Source organism: Lucilia sericata, unplaced genomic scaffold, assembly GCF_015586225.1.
Source record: "Lucilia sericata isolate MDLA Ls3-8-SP2 unplaced genomic scaffold, ASM1558622v1 Contig001628F_arrow, whole genome shotgun sequence".
Lineage (NCBI taxonomy): Eukaryota > Metazoa > Arthropoda > Insecta > Diptera > Calliphoridae > Lucilia > Lucilia sericata.
This window is the reverse complement of record NW_023995543.1, coordinates 27,873-47,906: the sequence shown is the minus strand read 5'-3', so window position 1 is coordinate 47,906 and position 20,034 is coordinate 27,873. Positions and strand designations below refer to the sequence as shown.

Sequence of the window (20,034 nt, the reverse complement as noted above, 5' to 3'; positions counted from 1 at the left end):
AGGGAATTAATTCTTTTAAAGCTTTGATACATAACCAACTTGTAGTAGTACTGCCAAGTAGAATAAATCTATTTATTAATAAACTTGGCATCACATAAATTTCGTGTGTAAGTGCTAGGGTTCTATAAATCGACTTTCGAATAATCGAACAATCGACTTTTTGTCGAAAAAAGTCGAAGTCGACTATTTTGTTTCAAAAAAGCCGATAACTTGACTATCGTCTACGCACATAAAGAAAACAACCCGACGAAAAATAAAACAAACCTCAACAGCTGTTTTATCAAAATAAACATTTTTTTTGGTGTGGTGAGTTTTTTTTGTTTACAAATATGTGTTTGTGCACGTGGAAAAGACGCAAAAACTCGTTTTCAATATTTACATTTTCAATATGTGTTTATGCACGTGGAAAAGATTCAAAAAAATTGATTTTCATGATTTACTTTAAAAAAATTATTTTTGATCAATTAAAATATGTATATAAATGTGGAAAGGAACAAATCTGATAAAATATAAATATATTTGGGATTATATCGTTACAGAATGCCTTTTAATAAAAAACATTCAAAAAATAATACTATGGTCATATATAGAAAATAATATATAAATGCTATCGGACGATCTTGTGCACGATAAAAACCTATATATAACTTTAAGTTGAAAGTGTAGAAATCGGATGGCATACATTTTTTTCCGGATTTCATCGTTCTAGGGTGTGTACTACAACAACAAACTTTTTTTTACAAAAAATGTTACTATGGCCGTATATATAAAATGATATATAACTGCTATCGAACGATCTTGTGCATGATAAAAACCTATATAGAACTTTAAGTTGGAAGGGTAGAAATCGGATGGCATACATTTTTTTCCGGATTTCATCGTTCTAGGGTGTATACTACAACAACAAACTTTTTTTTTACAAAAAATGTTATTATAGAAGTATATATAAATTGATATATAACTGCTATCGGACGATCTTGTGCACGATAAAGACCTATATAGAACTTTAAGTTGGAAGTGTAGAAATCGGATGGCATACATTTTTTTCCGGATTTCATCGTTCTAGGGTGTGTACTACAACAACAAACTTTTTTTTTACAAAAAATGTTACTATGGCCGTATATATTAAATGATATATAACTGCTATCGGACGATATTGTGCACGATAAAAACCTATATAGAACTTTAAGTTGGAAGTGTAGAAATCGGACGAAATACATTTTTTTCCGGATTTCATCGTTCTAGGGTGTGTACTACAACAACAAACTTTTTTTTTACAAAAAATGTTATTATGGAAGTATATATAAATTGATATATAACTGCTATCGGACGATCTTGTGCACGATAAAAACCTATATAGAACTTTAAGTTGGAAGTGTAGAAATCAGATGACATACATTTTTTTCCGGATTTCATCGTTCTAGGGTGTGTACTACAACAACAAACTTTTTTTTTACAAAAAATGTTATTATGGAAGTATATATAAATTGTTATATAACTGCTATCGGACGATCTTGTGCACGATAAAGACCTATATAGAACTTTAAGTTGGAAGTGTAGAAATCGGATGGCATACATTTTTTCCCGGATTTCATCGTTCTAGGGTGTGTACTACAACAACAAACTTTTTTTTTACAAAAAATTTTACTATGACCGTATATATTAAATGATATATAACTGCTATCGGACGATCTTGTGCACGATAAAGACCTATATAGAACTTTAAGTTGGAAGTGTAGATATCGGATGACATACATTTTTTTCCAGATTTCATCGTTCTAGGGTGTGTACTACAACAACAAACTTTTTTTTTACAAAAAATGTTATTATGGAAGTATATATAAATTGATATATAACTGCTATCGGACGATCTTGTGCACGATAAAAACCTATATAGAACTTTAAGTTGGAAGTGTAGAAATCGGACGACATACATTTTTTTCCGGATTTCATCGTTCTAGGGTGTGTACTACAACAACAAACTTTTTTTTTACAAAAAATGTTATTATGGAAGTATATATAAATTGATGTATAACTGCTATCGGACGATCTTGTGCACGATAAAAACCTATATAGAACTTTAAGTTGAAAGTGTAGAAATCGGATGGCATAAATTTTTTTCCGGATTTCATCGTTCTAGGGTGTGTACTACAACAACAAACTTTTTTTTTACAAAAAATGTTATTATGGATGTATATATAAATTGATATATAACTGCTATCGTACGATCTTGTGCACGATAAAGACCTATATAGAACTTTAAGTTGGAAGTGTAGAAATCGGATGACATACATTTTTTTCCGGATTTCATCGTTCTAGGGTGTGTACTACAACAACAAACTTTTTTTTACAAAAAATGTTATTATGGAAGTAAATATAAATTGATATAGAACTACTATCGGACGATCTTGTGCACGATAAAGACCTATATAGAACTTTAAGTTGGAAGTGTAGAAATCGGATGGCATACATTTTTTTCCGGATTTCATCGTTCTAGGGTGTGTATTACAACAACAAACTTTTTTTTTACAAAAAATGTTACTATGGCCGTATATATTAAATGATATATAACTGCTATCGGACGATCTTGTGCACGATAAAAACCTATATAGAACTTTAAGTTGGAAGTGTAGAAATCGGACAACATACATTTTTCTCCGGATTTCATCGTTCTAGGGTATGTACTACAACAACAAACTTTTTTTTTACAAAAAATGTTATTATGGAAGTATATACAAATTGATATATAACTGCTATCGGACGATCTTGTGCACGATAAAAACCTATATAGAACTTTAAGTTGAAAGTGTAGAAATCGGATGGCATACATTTTTTTCCGGATTTCATCGTTCTAGGGTGTGTACTACAACAACAAACTTTTTTTTTACAAAAAATGTTATTATGGAAGTATATATAAATTGATATATAACTGCTATCGGACGATCTTGTGCACGATAAAGACCTATATAGAACTTTAAGTTGGAAGTGTAGAAATCGGATGACATACATCTTTTTCCGGATTTCATCGTTCTAGGGTGTGTACTACAACAACAAACTTTTTTTTACAAAAAATGTTATTATGGAAGTATATATAAATTGATATATAACTACTATCGGACGATCTTGTGCACGATAAAGACCTATATAGAATATTAAGTTGGAAGTGTAGAAATCGGATGGCATACATTTTTTCCGGATTTCATCGTTCTAGGGTGTGTATTACAACAAAAAACTTTTTTTTTACAAAAAATTTTACTATGGCCGTATATATTAAATGATATATAACTGCTATCGGACGATCTTGTGCACGATAAAGACCTATATAGAACTTTAAGTTGGAAGTGTAGAAATCGGATGACATACATTTTTTTCCGGATTTCATCGTTCTAGGGTGTGTACTACAACAACAAACTTTTTTTTTACAAAAAATGTTATTATGGAAGTAAATATAAATTGATATATAACTGCTATCGGACGATCTTGTGCACGATAAAGACCTATATAGAACTTTAAGTTGGAAGTGTAGAAATCGGATGGCATACATTTTTTTCCGGATTTCATCGTTCTAGGGTGTGTATTACAACAACAAACTTTTTTTTTACAAAAAATGTTACTATGGCCGTATATTTTAAATGATATATAACTGCTATCGGACGATCTTGTGCACGATAAAAACCTATATAGAACTTTAAGTTGGAAGTGTAGAAATCGGACAACATACATTTTTCTCCGGATTTCATCGTTCTAGGGTATGTACTACAACAACAAACTTTTTTTTTACAAAAAATGTTATTATGGAAGTATATACAAATTGATATATAACTGCTATCGGACGATCTTGTGCACGATAAAAACCTATATAGAACTTTAAGTTGAAAGTGTAGAAATCGGATGGCATACATTTTTTTCCGGATTTCATCGTTCTAGGGTGTGTACTACAACAACAAACTTTTTTTTTACAAAAAATGTTATTATGGAAGTATATATAAATTGATATATAACTGCTATCGGACGATCTTGTGCACGATAAAGACCTATATAGAACTTTAAGTTGGAAGTGTAGAAATCGGATGACATACATCTTTTTCCGGATTTCATCGTTCTAGGGTGTGTACTACAACAACAAACTTTTTTTTTACAAAAAATGTTATTATGGCCGTATATATTAAATGATATATAACTGCTATCGGACGATCTTGGAAGTGTAGAAATCGGACGACATACATTTTTTTCCGAATTTCATCGTTCTAGGGTGTGTACTACAACAACAAACTTTTTTTTTACAAAAAATGTTATTATGGAAGTATATATAAATTGATATATAACTGCTATCGGACGATCTTGTGCACGATAAAAACCTATATAGAACTTTAAGTTGAAAGTGTAGAAATCGGATGGCATACATTTTTATCCGGATTTCATCGTTCTAGGGTGTGTACTACAACAACAAACTTTTTTTTTTCAAAGAATTTTACTATGGCCGTATATATTAAATGATATATAACTGCTATCGGACGATCTTGTGCACGATAAAGACCTATATAGAACTTTAAGTTGGAAGTGTAGAAATCGGATGACATACATTTTTTTCCGGATTTCATCGTTCTAGGGTGATTACTACAACAACAAACTTTTTTTTTACAAAAAATGTTATTATGGAAGTATATATAAATTGATGTATAACTGCTATCGGACGATCTTGTGCACGATAAAAACCTATATAGAACTTTAAGTTGGAGGTGTAGAAATCGGATGGCATACATTTTTTTCGGATTTCATCGTTCTAGGGTGTGTACTACAACAACAAACTTTTTTTTACATAGTTTTATTATGGAAATATATAGAAAATTATATATAACTTTAAGTTGGAAGTGTAGAAATCGGATGGCATATATTTTTTTCCTGATTTCATCGTGCTAGGGTGTGTACTACAACAACAAACTTTTTTTGACAAAAAATAGAAAATTATATATAACTGCTATCGGACGATCTTGTGCACGATAAAAACCTATATAGAACTTTAAGTTGGAAATATACAAATCGGATGGCATAATTTGTTTTGTGGAGTTCATCGTTCTAGGGTGTGTACTACAGCAACAAACTTTTTTTACAAAAATGTGACTATATCCGTATATAGAAAATTATACATAACTGCTATCGGAAGATCTTGTGCACGATAAAAACATATATAGAACTTTAAGTTGGAAGTGTAGAAATCGGATGGCATAACCTGTTTGAGATTTTAGGTAGGGTCAACTGTGGACCGACCCTTACAAAATTCAACAGATAAATTTTGTTTCATATAAAAGTTGTTGTCGAATTTTATAGCTATTTTTTTAAGCCAGTTATGAATGGTAGTAATTTCCCGAGGTGGACCTTATATCGGGGATAGGTTAAATTATGGACCGATCCCCTTAAATTTGATAAAACGATGTTGACTCCTTGTTTATGTGGAATTTCTTTGCTATATTGGTATTTTTATTACAATTATTGGAGTTAATATCTTTTTCTGAAGGGGAACTTATATGGGGGTAGGGTCAATTTTGAACCAACCCAGAAAGGTTTTGGATCATATAAATCTTGTAAAATAATTTCCTGATCCTCATTAAATTTGGCAAAAAGATTTTAGTTCCTATAAAACTTGTTTTTGTCGTTCTTCTTCGCTATACTGGAATATTGAAGCTCAATAATAAACTCCATCAACTAAAAATATTTTGGCAAATATTGGCTAAGATCCTAGTCTATACTTTTATGGATTTTAGACCAATATTTCGGTGTAAAAGTTCCTTGGCTCCTTGATGAGTTTATCGTATACCGATATTGTCCATTTTCAATAACAAACTCAATCTTAGACTGTAATAAGATCCCAGCATATACTTTTATGGATATTAGACCAATATTTCAATGTGTTACAAACGGTGTAAAATGTTCCTTGACTCCCTGATGGGTTGTGTCTTCCAAGTGGTGATTTAGCGATCTTGAAAGTGACGGAACTAATAGGGAATCACATTGTTCGCCGGTCTCTGGTAAGATTTTAGGTTGATAGTCATGCTGCATTTAAAGCATTATTATGTCATAGCTGTATTCTTGCATAGTCGTAGAATGAAGAAAAGATCTAAGTATTATTATGAGACCGTTTAAAATAAGGCTGTGTTGGGTACCAGGACCCTGCAATATACACAAATGAGGTATCTGGCGAACTGATACGATGAGGCTCGAATCTTGTCCCATATGAACGGAACAAGAAGTTAAAGCCACCCCTTTTTCATTTTTTAGGTTGATCTCCGGTGGATTCCGTGACTCTTTCAACCAGTCATGGAATATAGAATGAATTGCACATTATATATGGCCGTTTTAAAAATACTTGATTCTAATGAAACCGGGATTATTATTGGGGTAGATGGTGTACACCAAGAACACTTGCACTGGCTACAAAACATTATTAAAATACATAAATTTTTCTTAGCACAAAATAAATATGTCTAGTAATTTGTTTTTGTTTCATTTGTTTACGTTTTTACAGAAACTCACCACACAACAATCAAAAACAGCTGTTAGGGTTTGCTGTTTTATCAAAAGGTTGTTTTATTAACGGGTATCTATCGTCTATGAAAAACGTCGAAAAGTCGACTTTGTACATAAAAGTCGAAGAACGTCGAAAAGTCGGAAAAAGTCGAAAATTTGAAAAAAGCCGAAAAATAAAGTCAAAAACTCGAAAAAGTCGAAAATAGTCGAAAAAAATCGAAAAATGTCAAAAAGTCGAAATGTCCACTATTTATAAAATACTAAAAGTCGACTTAAAATTAAATGAAAAATTCCGACTTTTCGTTTCAACTATAGAACCCTAGTAAGTACTTCTTACCACAGGGTATACAGAGGGGTCACGAGCAAAAAAATATTTCTATCTCTTTCGCACACCACTTTACACATATATTTTTAGCTGTTGTTTATTAACCTCTTTCCACAAATGTTTACATAAGCCGCTTATTTTAGACTTTTGTAAATGTCAAAAGTGACACCGCTGTATACTTTGTGGTACTTACTAAGTAAAAACCTTTAAAGTAAATGCTTATACAAAGGAGTGACACAAAGCATACAGAGGTGTCACTTTTGACATTTCAAAAAACCATCATTGAAATCGTTTTGTACGAAAGAGAGAGAAATAGTTTTTTGCTCGTAACACCTCTGTCACAGGGTATACAGAGGCGTCACGAGCAAAAAACTATTTCCCTCTCTTTCGCACAAAACGAATTCAATAATTTTTTTTATTTGTTTTGCTTCATGGATATTTGCTTTGGGGTGTTGATTAGGTTTGATTTTTGATGCCTTAGATCCTCCATAAGAACTGAACTACGTATAATTGAAAACAAAAACAATTTTAAATTTATTTGTTGTTTTCAATATATTTAAAAGAATGAAAATGTTCTTTCGCATTTAGAGAATCAGGCAGTAATTTTAAGAATTATTTCATCAGTTTAAATGTACTTTAGAATTTAATGAATATTGAATTTATTCCTTCAAAAGTCGATTTCCAAACCTCTCTCTTGACTTTACTGTTTTAATTTTTGAACTCATTTAAATTTTTATTTATTTTCGATTTTTTTTTACTTACAATATGATTTTATTTTTATAACATAATGTGTTAAATTTACAAATTATTTTAATTATTAAACGATAATTATTTGAATACACTTTAATAATAACATATACGACTCAACTTAAACGACAACCCTTAACTTAAATACATAATTTTAAATATTTATAAAAAAAATTAAAAATTTATAATAATTTCAATATCACATTTTCCTAAATATTTTACAACACATATTAAAAAAATATATTGCAAAAGCTTATTTTAATTTATGACAATTACATACAATTCAAATACTCTATATAAATATTATTTTATTTATTTGGGACTAAAGACACAAATCGGGGTTTTTCTATACAGATCTTAATATGTTGACTTTTAAAAACTACATTTTATCCTAAGGGATAATATACTTTTTGATCATTTATTGCGTTTTTGTGATTCCAAATAGGTGGCGGTGAAGGTGAGTAAACGATGTCTTTGCTTAAGATTTCGAGCTCGTACATGAACCGAATTAACTTCCTCAGTATAACTGCCGGGGAACCAACCGACGGCACCATCACGTATACGTTCGCCCTTATACCAACCTAAGGGAAGAGAGAAATATTAGGAAATGTTTGTGTTTCATTTTGGGAAGTGCCCTAAAATAGTTTGCTTACCATCTGGCAATTTGCGTGTAACATTCACCACATCTCCTACATCTAAATTTAAAACATCTGGTTCATTATTCTCGTAAGCATGTTTGGCTATGACCTGAGGACAATCCCATTGCTCGTATAGTTTCTCACCGGGAGTTTCTGATTCTGGGGGACGCATAGCTTGTAACCATCTTTCTTGCTCCGACACTGAGGGACAGGACAAAAGCTTTAAATACAAAATAAATTGTATAAATTAGTTAACATTTTATATTTTTTTAATTCAATATCAAACTTACCAACTCCACAGTTTTACGTTCATGATTCTCTAGCAAAGTCATTAAAATTAAATTCTTACTAGTTTGACTATTTAAATCTTTGGTTGGTAATTGTGGCAGTGAGTCACCCGAAGTTATTGTCAACATATTACGTGGACAATAGTCAAATACCGAAAACTGTTCTTCTGCTTTACGTTTTGTCAGTACCAACAAATCCGAAAAGAGAAAGGCAAATATAGTGGTCTTTGAAAACTTCTTGCCAAATGTTAGCTTGGCATCATCTCCTCGCCATATCAGATGTGTTAGCTCTCCCTTTTTAACTAAATAACGTGGCTTAGTGCCGGGAGCCAAAACACCAGCTGGTGCAATTGCCAGAGGTCGTATTACGGATGGATTAAATTCTAGTTGTCGGGAGATTCGTTCAATCTCAAAGGCCTGTTCACTCTTGTTAGCCGCCTCATTACATTGCGTTACAATTTTATTCATTATGGCCAAACACATTTTCCAATTCTCATATTCATCATCATTGGGATGACATTTACTGAAAACGGCATCTATTAAGAGGGGCAGTCTTGTTATTCTCTGCATGGGTAACATTAAAAATGAATGCAAATTTAGCCCACAACAGGCTGGACTTGATTCGAGTAATTCCAAATTTTGTGCAAACAGTCCTTTGCCTTCTCGCAAATGTTTCAAGGTACGATCCATGCGGCCTTGATGTTCGCAGAATCCCACATAGACATGGAAATGCTTTTCGGCTATAGCATAGATGCGTTTACTTAAACCTATTAACATTATATTGTCCTGCCAGCAGGATTCCAATTCTGTTAGGAGTTTTTCTGAGCATTCATGTACCGGCACAATGTGAGCGAATAAAGATTTGCGATCACGGGAGCTAACAATATTTTGATCGCGGAACACGGGATGATTCATGTAATGAGTACGCAAGAGATTGAGAGATTTAAGGTAACTGGCTTCGGAAGTAATAATTTCAAATTTAGCCTCCATTAAAGCTCGTTCTCGTGGCGTCATTGTGGCTGGAAATAAATTAATATAAAACATATTACCTTTGTGTTTTAAAGAGAGCTTAGAAAGTATAAAATCTGTAGGGAATATAAAACTTTGAAAATTCATTTCCAAACGACTTACGTATTATATACGAGTTAATAACTTCTGGTATTTGACTCCACAAGGTGCGTTCGGGACCTCCCTTGGGCTCCACCAATTGTAAAGCTGAAGGTCTTGAAGATTTACGACTCCCTTCCTTAGCATTGCCATTCTTAAGGCGATCTCCTATTTCCTCATAACCATCTGTGGAACTCTCATCAGCCATGTCTCGTGAAATGGCTTCCAATTTGGCAGCACTATAGATCTGATACAAAGGTTCATTGCTAAACATACTATGAGACATTTCATCTGCCGGTCCAGCTTCATTGCTGGTAGAAACACCAGAACTGCCACTGCTGCTGGCTACCGATATGCCACTTGTTTGATATAAACCAGCTTCCTCATACCATGTAGAACCGGCGGCAAAACTACTGCCCGAACTACCATTTTGACTATTTAATATTTGAGAATCATCTTGCAACAAATTGGTGGTGCCATTTTTGAAGACACCACATTCGGCATACCAAGAAGTATTGCTTTGACGTTTGGGTTTAGTGTTGTTTTCTGGTGGCGGAGGTGGTGGTGGCTCATGAGGTCTAATACCTATAGTAGTGCGCCTTCTTTGTGAATTTGCCAATTTGGACTCCTTCTTAGATTTACGTGCCAGAGTTGATAATCTTTGTGACTCTGCTGTTGGTATAGACGTTGTGGTAGGCAGTTCACCCGATAAAGCTTTTTCCGAAAATCCTGAATCCAACTGTCCATTATGTTCTTCATTTGCTGGATCCTCAATATAGAAGGTACTTCTGGTAGGTGTTAATGTGGATAATTGTTTATTATCAAAACCTACCAAACTCTTGCGTATGCGTGACTTCAAACTTTTACCCGCTTTAGATTTTCTCGGTGTGGTAGAAGTATTTAAGGGTTCTGGTTTAGACACCGTACTTTGGGCCAATATTAAATTCTTTTCAGAAGTACTTAATTCTTTGGTGGCTGGTACTTGTAATGAAGATGATGTTCCTAATGCCGCTGTTTCCGGTTTTCCCTCATACTGTCCTGCGGCATAGAATTGCGATGAATTATCATAGATCTTTTGCTGACTACCACCATGTTTAGAACTATTTGGAGATTTCTTATTCACTATGAAATTCTTAAATTTCTTAACAAATGAATACATTTGATTGGATGAAGTTGGAGGATCTGGCAATTTAGTGGTTCTTATGTCAACACCACTGTCGTTATGGGAATTTTTGAAATTTTCACCATCCTCATAGTAATCGGTATCGGAATCAAATGAATCATCTGATATGTGTTGTCCCAGTGCATGTGCTGAGTAGGACATCTTTTTGCCACGCTTCGACACACGAATCGAGTCTTGATTTCTTTGTAAACTATTCGTTCGTGTCTGCTCGAGCAAAGAGTGTCGTTTGGAGATGGCTTGCGGTGAAAGTTGTTCGTAATAATGATCAGGATCATCTGGAATAAAGGAAAGTAAGGTTGTGTTATTTAAAGGCTTGAAATTTTGTGGCAATAAAGTACATCAAATTTTTAGAAACTACATATATAAGTGAGGAGCATTGTTTAATTAAATAAAGGAAGTTACATTTTTCAACATTAATACATAAACTTTTATTTGGTTGATAATAATATATTTTGCGAAATTTAAAGATTGCTTAAATTTAATTAATTAAACAAATCAGAGACGACAGCTTTACCCATAAGTATTTAAATATTACCTCAACTCATACATGAAAAGAGTGTGTTGAATGAAATCATATTTTTTCAAAAACCGCAGAATGTTTTTTATTCTCAACTAAATATTTTAATCAATTATGACAATCAAGACATGGAGACATTTTATTAAAATTGAACCATAAAGATGGAGAGATCGATAAATAGATAGATAGATAGATAGATAGATAGATAGATAGATAGATAGATAGATAGATAGATAGATAGATCGATAGATAGATAGATAGATAGATAGATAGATAGATAGATAGATAGATAGATAGATAGATAGATAGATAGATAGATAGATAGATAGATAGATAGATAGATAGATAGATAGATATAGATAGATAGATAGATAGATAGATAGATAGATAGATAGATAGATAGATAGATAGATAGATAGATAGATAGATAGATAGATAGATAGATAGATAGATAGATAGATAGATAGATAGATAGATAGATAGATAGATAGATAGATAGATAGATAGATAGATATATAGATATATAGATAGATAGATAGATAGATAGATAGATAGATAGATAGATAGATAGATAGATAGATAGATAGATAGATAGATAGATAGAGATTGTCCAGCCACAATCTCAAGGCGTTGTTCAAAACATCTTCGAATTGTATTCAGATTTTTACTTATTAATAGTAGGGTACAAAGCAACACAAATCTGTGTATCATAATTAATTTTAATAATTAATTAATAATTTTAGACCCAATTACAGTTCCTTATAAAAAATGGGTACTCCTTGTCTTGCCTACATAAATGACTGAAGTCATAACCTCATTCTCCTTAGATATGGAATCTTGTATTCAAAAAATAATCACTGAAAAAAGGACTTTGGCCTTTTCTACATATGTCTGTAAGTCTTGGTATGTCACAACTAGCCATGTGTAGTTAAATGTCATAATCGCATTCTTCTTATATTACCTCACTGGTTGAAGTAAAAGAAAATTTGAATGTAGAATTTACTTTTTCCTCAACCCAATATCATCACCAACACAAAGTTGCTAACCTTCTCTGCGTCTGTCCACAAAGATTGATAGCAACAATCTATTTTAAACACCAGAAGAACAAAAAGCTTATATGAATAACTACATAAATACCAACCTACAAATGTGCTCATCACCATGCCTTCACGCTTTTCGTCCACTTCGGCTATAGTGGCACGTATAAAAGTCAAATGTATTCGTTGACGTTGTCGAACATTCGGCGTAACGTTGTTTGGTTTTTGCACAGTTGCTAACTTCTCTTTCAATTCCTCGAGGCAAGTATTCTGATAAACAGGCTCGTTCTTAACGGAGGAGCCATTATCGGCATCCTCTCTAACTTCGGCATTCAAGTATACACAACTTGAAGGACAAGTTATTGACACTTCACCCACTGCACGAGGTCGTCGTTTACGCGGTAACGTACGTAAAGTATTTGTTGAGTAATTAAATGTTGTTGTTGTTGTCGTTGTTGTAGTAGTTTCCATAATGTTGTTGTTGAGTTATTTTTTGTTTCGAATTCTTTTGGAATCTACATTATATCTTTTTTATGAGTGAATTTTATTTGTAAGTTAAAACGAGTAACAGTCTTTTTTTTTACATCATTGTATGGTCCATTTTCTGTAATTTGTTTTCGTTGTTGTTTATTTTATCGATCTTTGTTGTTGCTGTTGTTATGCTGCATGAGTCATTTATTTTACTTATTTCTGTTTTTTTTCCAGAATTCTTGGACAATTTGTTTGTTATTTTTTTTTGTTCTTTCTTAATTGATTACAATTGACTTGAACTGTTTTGTTCTCAGTCGCATTATTAAAACTTTATCTTTGTTTAATTAACAGCCCTTATACATTTATTTTGAGGAAATTTTATTATGGAATTTATGTTTGATTTTTAATTCATCATACTTGTAAAAATGGGCGTCGATTTTTATTGTTATTTCTTCTTTTTATTAACTTTTATTTTCATTATTATTCGTTTGTTATAAATAAGTTTTTTTATGCAACCCTCATATTTGTATTTAATAGTTTGTTGGATCACTCAATTCCAATTCAATACAATTTTTTTTTTAGTCACTCATGCTATTTTCATGTTATGAACGAATGAACAAACGAACGATCCGTTTGATCAATCGACCAGCTGTAGACCGGTTAGTTTTTTTTATTAACAACTTTTTTGTTGTTGCTTTTTCAGTTTTTAAATATGTTTTTTAACGCGAAAGCATTATTAAATACAACTGGACACTTGTTCTTACCATTTAAAGAAACATTTTGTTTTATAATTTTTAAATAAAAATTATAGTATAAATTGCATATACACTTAAAGAAAAGTTTGGAGTGAAATGTGTCTTTAATAATATTGAGGGATTTATTTATTAGAACAAATCATTTTTGTCGAATTTTATCTTAAAAACTGTTATTCTAGGGTCATTTTAGAAACCAATTTTCAAGAAATTTGGTTCAAAATTTTAGTGGTATTTTTGAGTTTTTTAAAAACGTCATTTTCTAAAGAAGACCTTATATGGGGCAGAGGTCTAAAATTACCAAACTGGGAAATTTTAGATAGCTTAAGAAAAGTTGGCTCAGGTCTTGTTCTTGGTGTCTTAATAAAGTTGCTAATAGTCACTGTTAATCCCACGGGTCAAAGGTTACAGAAATTAGTTTTTTTTGTTATTAGTGCTTTTAAGTGAATTTTGACCTTTAAGTAATTTTCTCAAGGGGAGTTTGTATGGAAGCTAGGGTCACATGAGGCCAGACCATTATGAAAATCGGCAGTATTATTTAGACTTTTATTAAACTAAGTTTTGCAGATTTTTGTTGAGATACCAGGACATTTAACATAATTATGGTGTACGGTTGTGCGCGTGCTAGGCGAAATAATGAACCGATTTTAACCATTTTCAATAGGTTTCGTCCTCATGTTTCGTCCTCATGTCAATAGGTTTCGTCCATGTAGCATGTAGCACATGGACAGACATACGGACGGACGGACAGAGCTAAATTTAATCATAAAGATATTCTGAGCCAATTAGTACCTTAAGGCGTAAGACCAATATTTTTGGGTGTTACAAACATTAGAACAAACACATAATACCCTCCCCACTATAGTGATGTAGGGTATAAAAAAGATTTATATACGAAAAGTTGTTAAAAATAATACCCATTGTTTCGAGATGTTATAACATTTGTTATATTGTTTGTTTTTCTAATTCTAACATGTTTTGTCTACATGATTCTCTAAATCTCTATTGAAAAATATAAAATCTGTCTATTCTACTCTAATTTATACTTTAATAAAAATTGACTTAACTCTCCGCTTTGTGGTTTCCCATTGCGGAAGTATGTATGTGTTTTCTAAATAAAAACCAGTTTTTTTCTAAAAAAGCGATCCGCACACATTGGGTGGTAGTAAATTTTTTGGCTATAAGCTTTTTTTTATTACATACTACTATATATTCATTGTAATGATCTTTTAGTTTTTTTCTCTGGAAAAAAATTAATAAAATTGTATGCCTCTAAAGAGATAAAGTTTTTAGATTCAATATTTTTCAAATGTTTCAGGTAGAATTTTTGAAATATTTTTTTATGCTAGAAGATGGCTAAGGGATTAAGTCATGCCTTTTTTATAGTTATAATTTTGCTACAAAATTTTTCAAGATTAATTTTGGGATATATAAACAATAATAATAATAACACTGGCCAACAAATTTTAACCCAGAGCCCGAATTATATTCCTCTAAAATATTATTGAGACTTTACAATAACTGGAAGACACCTTTATTTATAAAATCTGTTATGTCATCTGAAAGTCCAAACTCTCCAAACTCTTTATATATTTTACCTTCTTTGAAATATCTTAACCTAAAACTTGGAACAACACTTGATTAAAAGCTGAACTTTTTACTACACAGAGGGGGAAAATACGTTTTACGCCTAGTACCAAATTGACACCAAAATGTTTATAATTTTTTAATAACATCCGTTGTCATAGTAAGTACGGATAGTTGTCAAATCAAAACAAAATTATAAACAATACACCACATTATCAAATCAACAAAAAAAATAATAAATAGTATATAACGATGTCAAATCATAAACGAAATCACAACGATGCGTTGTCAAAATTACAACGATGGTTGTCAAAATGATAACTTTTTTTAAATTTCATACACCTCCGTTGTTTAAATGTTAACAAATGTGGTAAGATCACTTTTGACAACGGATTGTATCAATTTCGGTACTTTCTACCGGGGATAAAGTGGGCCTGGGGTTCTATATTGAAATATGCCGCCCATAACCCTTAATATATTTACCGACAGCCAGAAGGCAATTAGGGCGATATCAGGTGATAGAATTAAATCTAAGACCGTATTGGATTGTAAGAAAGCTTTAACTGAATACTCTCCCAGAGGTAAGGTTTACATCATATGGGTACCAGGCCACTCGGGAGTAGTCGGCATCGAAATGGCGAATGTAATAGCTTTAAAGGGAAGGAAGCTCGACGCAAAATCATTCGACGCAACAAAAGCTGAATTAAAAATAGGTGAGAGAATCCCATAAGGCCTCATGGAATAATGAAACGGTGGGTAGAACCACAAAGATCCTATGGGGTGACCCTGATGAGAACAAGACGAGAAATCTCCTCAAAATGAGCAAGTCTGAAGTTAGTATGATGGTACGTATTCTGAGTGGACACACAGGATTACGAGCACATCTATACAAAATTGGCCGCACGGATTCAGACGAATGTAGAGCATGTGGAGAGCACTTCCTGACTAACACTGATTGGAAAATTCTTAGGAATTACGACCAGGAAACTGAGTTTCTGAACATTGAAAAATAATATACTCAGTGAACAATTTGTTTAATTTTTTTTTCATGAAAAGGAGCGCACAACAGGCCCGATAGTGGCCTAGGTGTATTTCTTCGGATTTGATGTACTACACATCCTCCTATCAACCTAAACTTCTACCGCTTATAATATTTATAGTAGATTTAAACTTAAGGTTAAGATATATCAAAGAAAGTAAAAGATACAAAAGATGTTAAACCTTAATTTTAAAGTCGAAAGAATGGAATTTCAGATGACATACAAAATTTTATAACTAAAGATGTCTTCGAGGTGTTCTTACGTCTCAAAAAATGGCCAAAAACACAGGTTTTCAAAATTAAGCTAATGATATCTCGAAAACTTGATGTGATGGAGAAAGTATGAAGCCAAATTAGGTTTCAGTGTAGCTCCTTTAGAGAAGTATAACTTGGAATCTGGGTTTCGACTTTTATCAATTTTTGTTGGCCGGTGTAATTCATTGTTTTTTCTTCACACTTATCTTTATATTATTCTCTTATATGTATTGCATTATATACATATTTCTATTTTTACAGTTTAAATTCATATTTTTATTATGGTCAACATTTTTGACATGTGAGTGATGTGCAAATTAATCTCTGTTATGAGAGTCTGTTGATGAAAAATGACACTTTAATTGATGACGAAAAAAATGCAAAAATTACATTAATAAATTTCTTTAAAAAAAGTCTTAACTATAAGGAAAATAGCTTTAATAATAAACATTTTTTTTTTGGTATAAAAGATTATAAAGATTTTCTTTAAGTATCTGCCATTGTCTAAATATCTAGAAGTTAAACAATGAGAAATTACAGAGAAAAAAAACTGATAAAGAAAGAAAGTCTAAACAATAAAAAATAATAACCAGTCATAAAAATAAAATATATACACATTTACTATAATAGTACCCATTTCCCTGTCTCCTTTTTTTTAACAGTTTTTTTGTTTGGATTTGATCACTTGCAATTGTCTTTTGTCTTGACCAACACAATTATTTTATATTTAAAGCACCACTAAACCGGGTATGTAAGTTTATATACAAGTGTATCTACATACATATTTACTTCAGCCACTTTACTCTATTATATTTATGGTGATTTTTTTGTTATAAATTAAAAAAAAACTCATTTTTATAAACTTGTCTTGTATTCCTATAAAAGTCTATAACTCGAGTCAATAATTTAAAAACAAGGTTAAATAAATAAGATCATGAACTTTGGGTCTGCAATCAATCTGTCTATATATGCACTGAAGAAAACCATATAAAAAACCAACAAACAAATAAATAATATTAAATACTATTACTTTATAAATATTAATGATTTATAATCTTTTATTAAAACCCTGAAAAAATGCATTTTTATAAAAGCTTTTTTTTAAAAAAAAAACAAAGAAATAAATAAACCTGTGTATTTCTTGTAGGGGAATTTTGCCAATTTTTATTTAGATAAAATGCTTACTAATCTAAAAAATATTGTTTATTGTTTAATATTAGTCATTTGCAGAAGATTCTCTGTTAAACAGTCAGTAATCATTTATTATTGTTATAATCGTGTAGAAATTATTATAAAATTCAATTAGACTCTTTTAGAATTTAAATACGATTATGAGTTAAGAATAAAGTTCAAATGATTCAGAGAGTTGAGTAGATTAAAGGAGCAATTCAAAATGTTAATTTCATTTAATGTAGTTTTAAATGACAATATGGAGTGGAGGCTATTGCATTTGTAATTAAAAAGATTATATTAGGGGAATGGGTGATTGCTAAATACAAGCTCCTAGACAAAAAGCTCGCTCTATAAGACCCTAATGATAAGCAGACACAGATTATATGATCAGAGGTTTTATTGAGCAAGTCCATAGTGTTCAGCATGTATGTTTTTGGGATATTTAATTAATAAAAAATGTGATCCAACCAGAGAACGACATATTCTGGTACTACGGGTGGCCAGTTGCCCGCAGGACTATGTCCTGGCTGGTCAGTTGGTTGAGGTTCCTTCGGGATCCACGTAGTGGCTGTGGTTTAAATCCAAATTCGCGGGGAGAGTAAGTGGCAGTTAAAGGACTGATGTAAGGTAAAGTCAATATTTCGGGATAAGTTCGGTGCTGTTGCCGAAACAACAGATACCCCACAGAGGAGTGACTGTGGGACTAAGCGTTGGAAATGAGTTGGTGTTAATTGCATATGGTACGAGATGTATGTCGGGTATGATACCATTGAATTTTCCTTCCTTGTCCAGATATGTTCAGAGTAAACTCTGTTCATATCAGAATTACCACAGTGTGTCACTGTGAGTAAAAACAAAGTCTCGGTTTATTTGATGGATTAGTACTTCGGTCTACCGGTTACGTCTCTAGGTGCTTTTGCCGAATTTACAGAGGCCATCCCATCTGCGTGGTTGTAAACGGAAGTGATGTTTTACATCTCGGAATTTAAACAAAGGGGCAGCAATGGTCAGAGACTAGGTAGCTCAAACACTTGAACAAAGTGCTTGAACATGGACCGGCTTTAGCCATGTACAGAAATTGCCACCTGATTTCTTCATTGAAGATTGAGGGGGCGGTGGTGAGTCGTCAAAAAGCTCACCCAGTGGTTGAAAAAGATCACCGTGAGATAGGCCAACACGGCAGGTACTCACCTCAAGCACTTCGACTTCAATGTCTGAATAAGGTCAGAGATTAGATAGCTCAAGTACTGCAGGTGTTCACGTAAAGCACTTCGACATTAATTTGTCTGAATATGGTCTCGCCGGGGCATGTTTCCTTGATGAAGACCCAATCTTGGTGTATTGCAATCCCAGGGTATAGAGGTGTTACCAGTATATCTAGTCTGCCGGGACTATAAACTGGTGATGTCATTTCATTCCTCGGACTTTCCTTGAATGATCTGACATGGGGTCGAACCACAGAACCATATAATCTGGTATTTCGTGTGGCCGCAGGACTTGTCCTAGTTGGTTGTGGTTACTTCGGGATCCCAAATTCTCGTTAAAAGTAAGTGGCGGTTTAAAGACTGAAACACGGTGAAATGTATATTTCGGGATAAGATCGGTGCTGTTGCCGAAAGACAATAGACTTTACGTTTAAAGTACACAATGGGGCGATGATGAGATAACTAACTAACTAACTAACTAACTAACTAACTAACTAACTAACTAACTAACTAACTAACTAACTAACTAACTAACTAACTAACTAACTAACTAACTAACTACTAACTAACTAACTAACTAACTAACTACTAACTAACTAACTAACTAACTACTAACTAACTAACTAACTAACTAACTAACTAACTAACTAACTAACTAACTAACTAACTAACTAACTAACTAACTAACTAACTAACTAACTAACTAACTAACTAACTAACTAACTAACTAACTAACTACTAACTAACTAACTAACTAACTAACTAACTAACTAACTAACTAACTAACTAACTAACTAACTAACTAACTAACTAACTAACTAACTAACTAACTAACTAACTAACTAACTAACTAACTAACTAACTAACTAACTAACTAACTAACTAACTACTAACTAACTAACTAACTAACTACTAACTAACTAACTAACTAACTACTAACTAACTAACTAACTAACTAACTAACTAACTAACTAACTAACTAACTAACTAACTAACTAACTAACTAACTAACTAACTAACTAACTAACTAACTAACTAACTAACTAACTAACTAACTAACTAACTAACTAACTAACTAACTAACTAACTAACTAACTAACTAACTAACTAACTAACTAACTAACTAACTAACTAACTAACTAACTAACTAACTAACTAACTAACTAACTAACTAACTAACTAACTA

General features: G+C 32.2%; 1 protein-coding gene across 6 annotated transcripts in view; it reads right to left on the bottom strand.

The window, feature by feature from the left end:
- Window positions 1-7,574: 7,574 nt before the first annotated feature.
- LOC119612215 (rho guanine nucleotide exchange factor 16) overlaps window positions 7,575-20,034 on the bottom strand; it is a 36,994-nt gene continuing 24,534 nt past the window's right edge. For 3 of the 6 annotated variants that reach the window (XM_037967953.1, XM_037967951.1, XM_037967952.1), the window contains exons 2-6: window positions 12,471-12,970; window positions 9,654-11,087; window positions 8,526-9,541; window positions 8,251-8,455; window positions 7,601-8,178 (exon numbers count right to left, since the gene is read on the bottom strand). In XM_037967953.1, coding sequence (XP_037823881.1) covers window positions 8,012-8,178; window positions 8,251-8,455; window positions 8,526-9,541; window positions 9,654-11,087; window positions 12,471-12,837 — 3,189 coding nt within the window. In that variant the 5' untranslated portion in view covers window positions 12,838-12,970 and the 3' untranslated portion in view covers window positions 7,601-8,011. Of the gene's footprint in view, window positions 8,179-8,250; window positions 8,456-8,525; window positions 9,542-9,653; window positions 11,088-12,470; window positions 13,465-20,034 lie in introns of those variants that run through there. The other 3 variants (XM_037967949.1, XM_037967950.1, XM_037967948.1) reach the window with 3 other exon arrangements.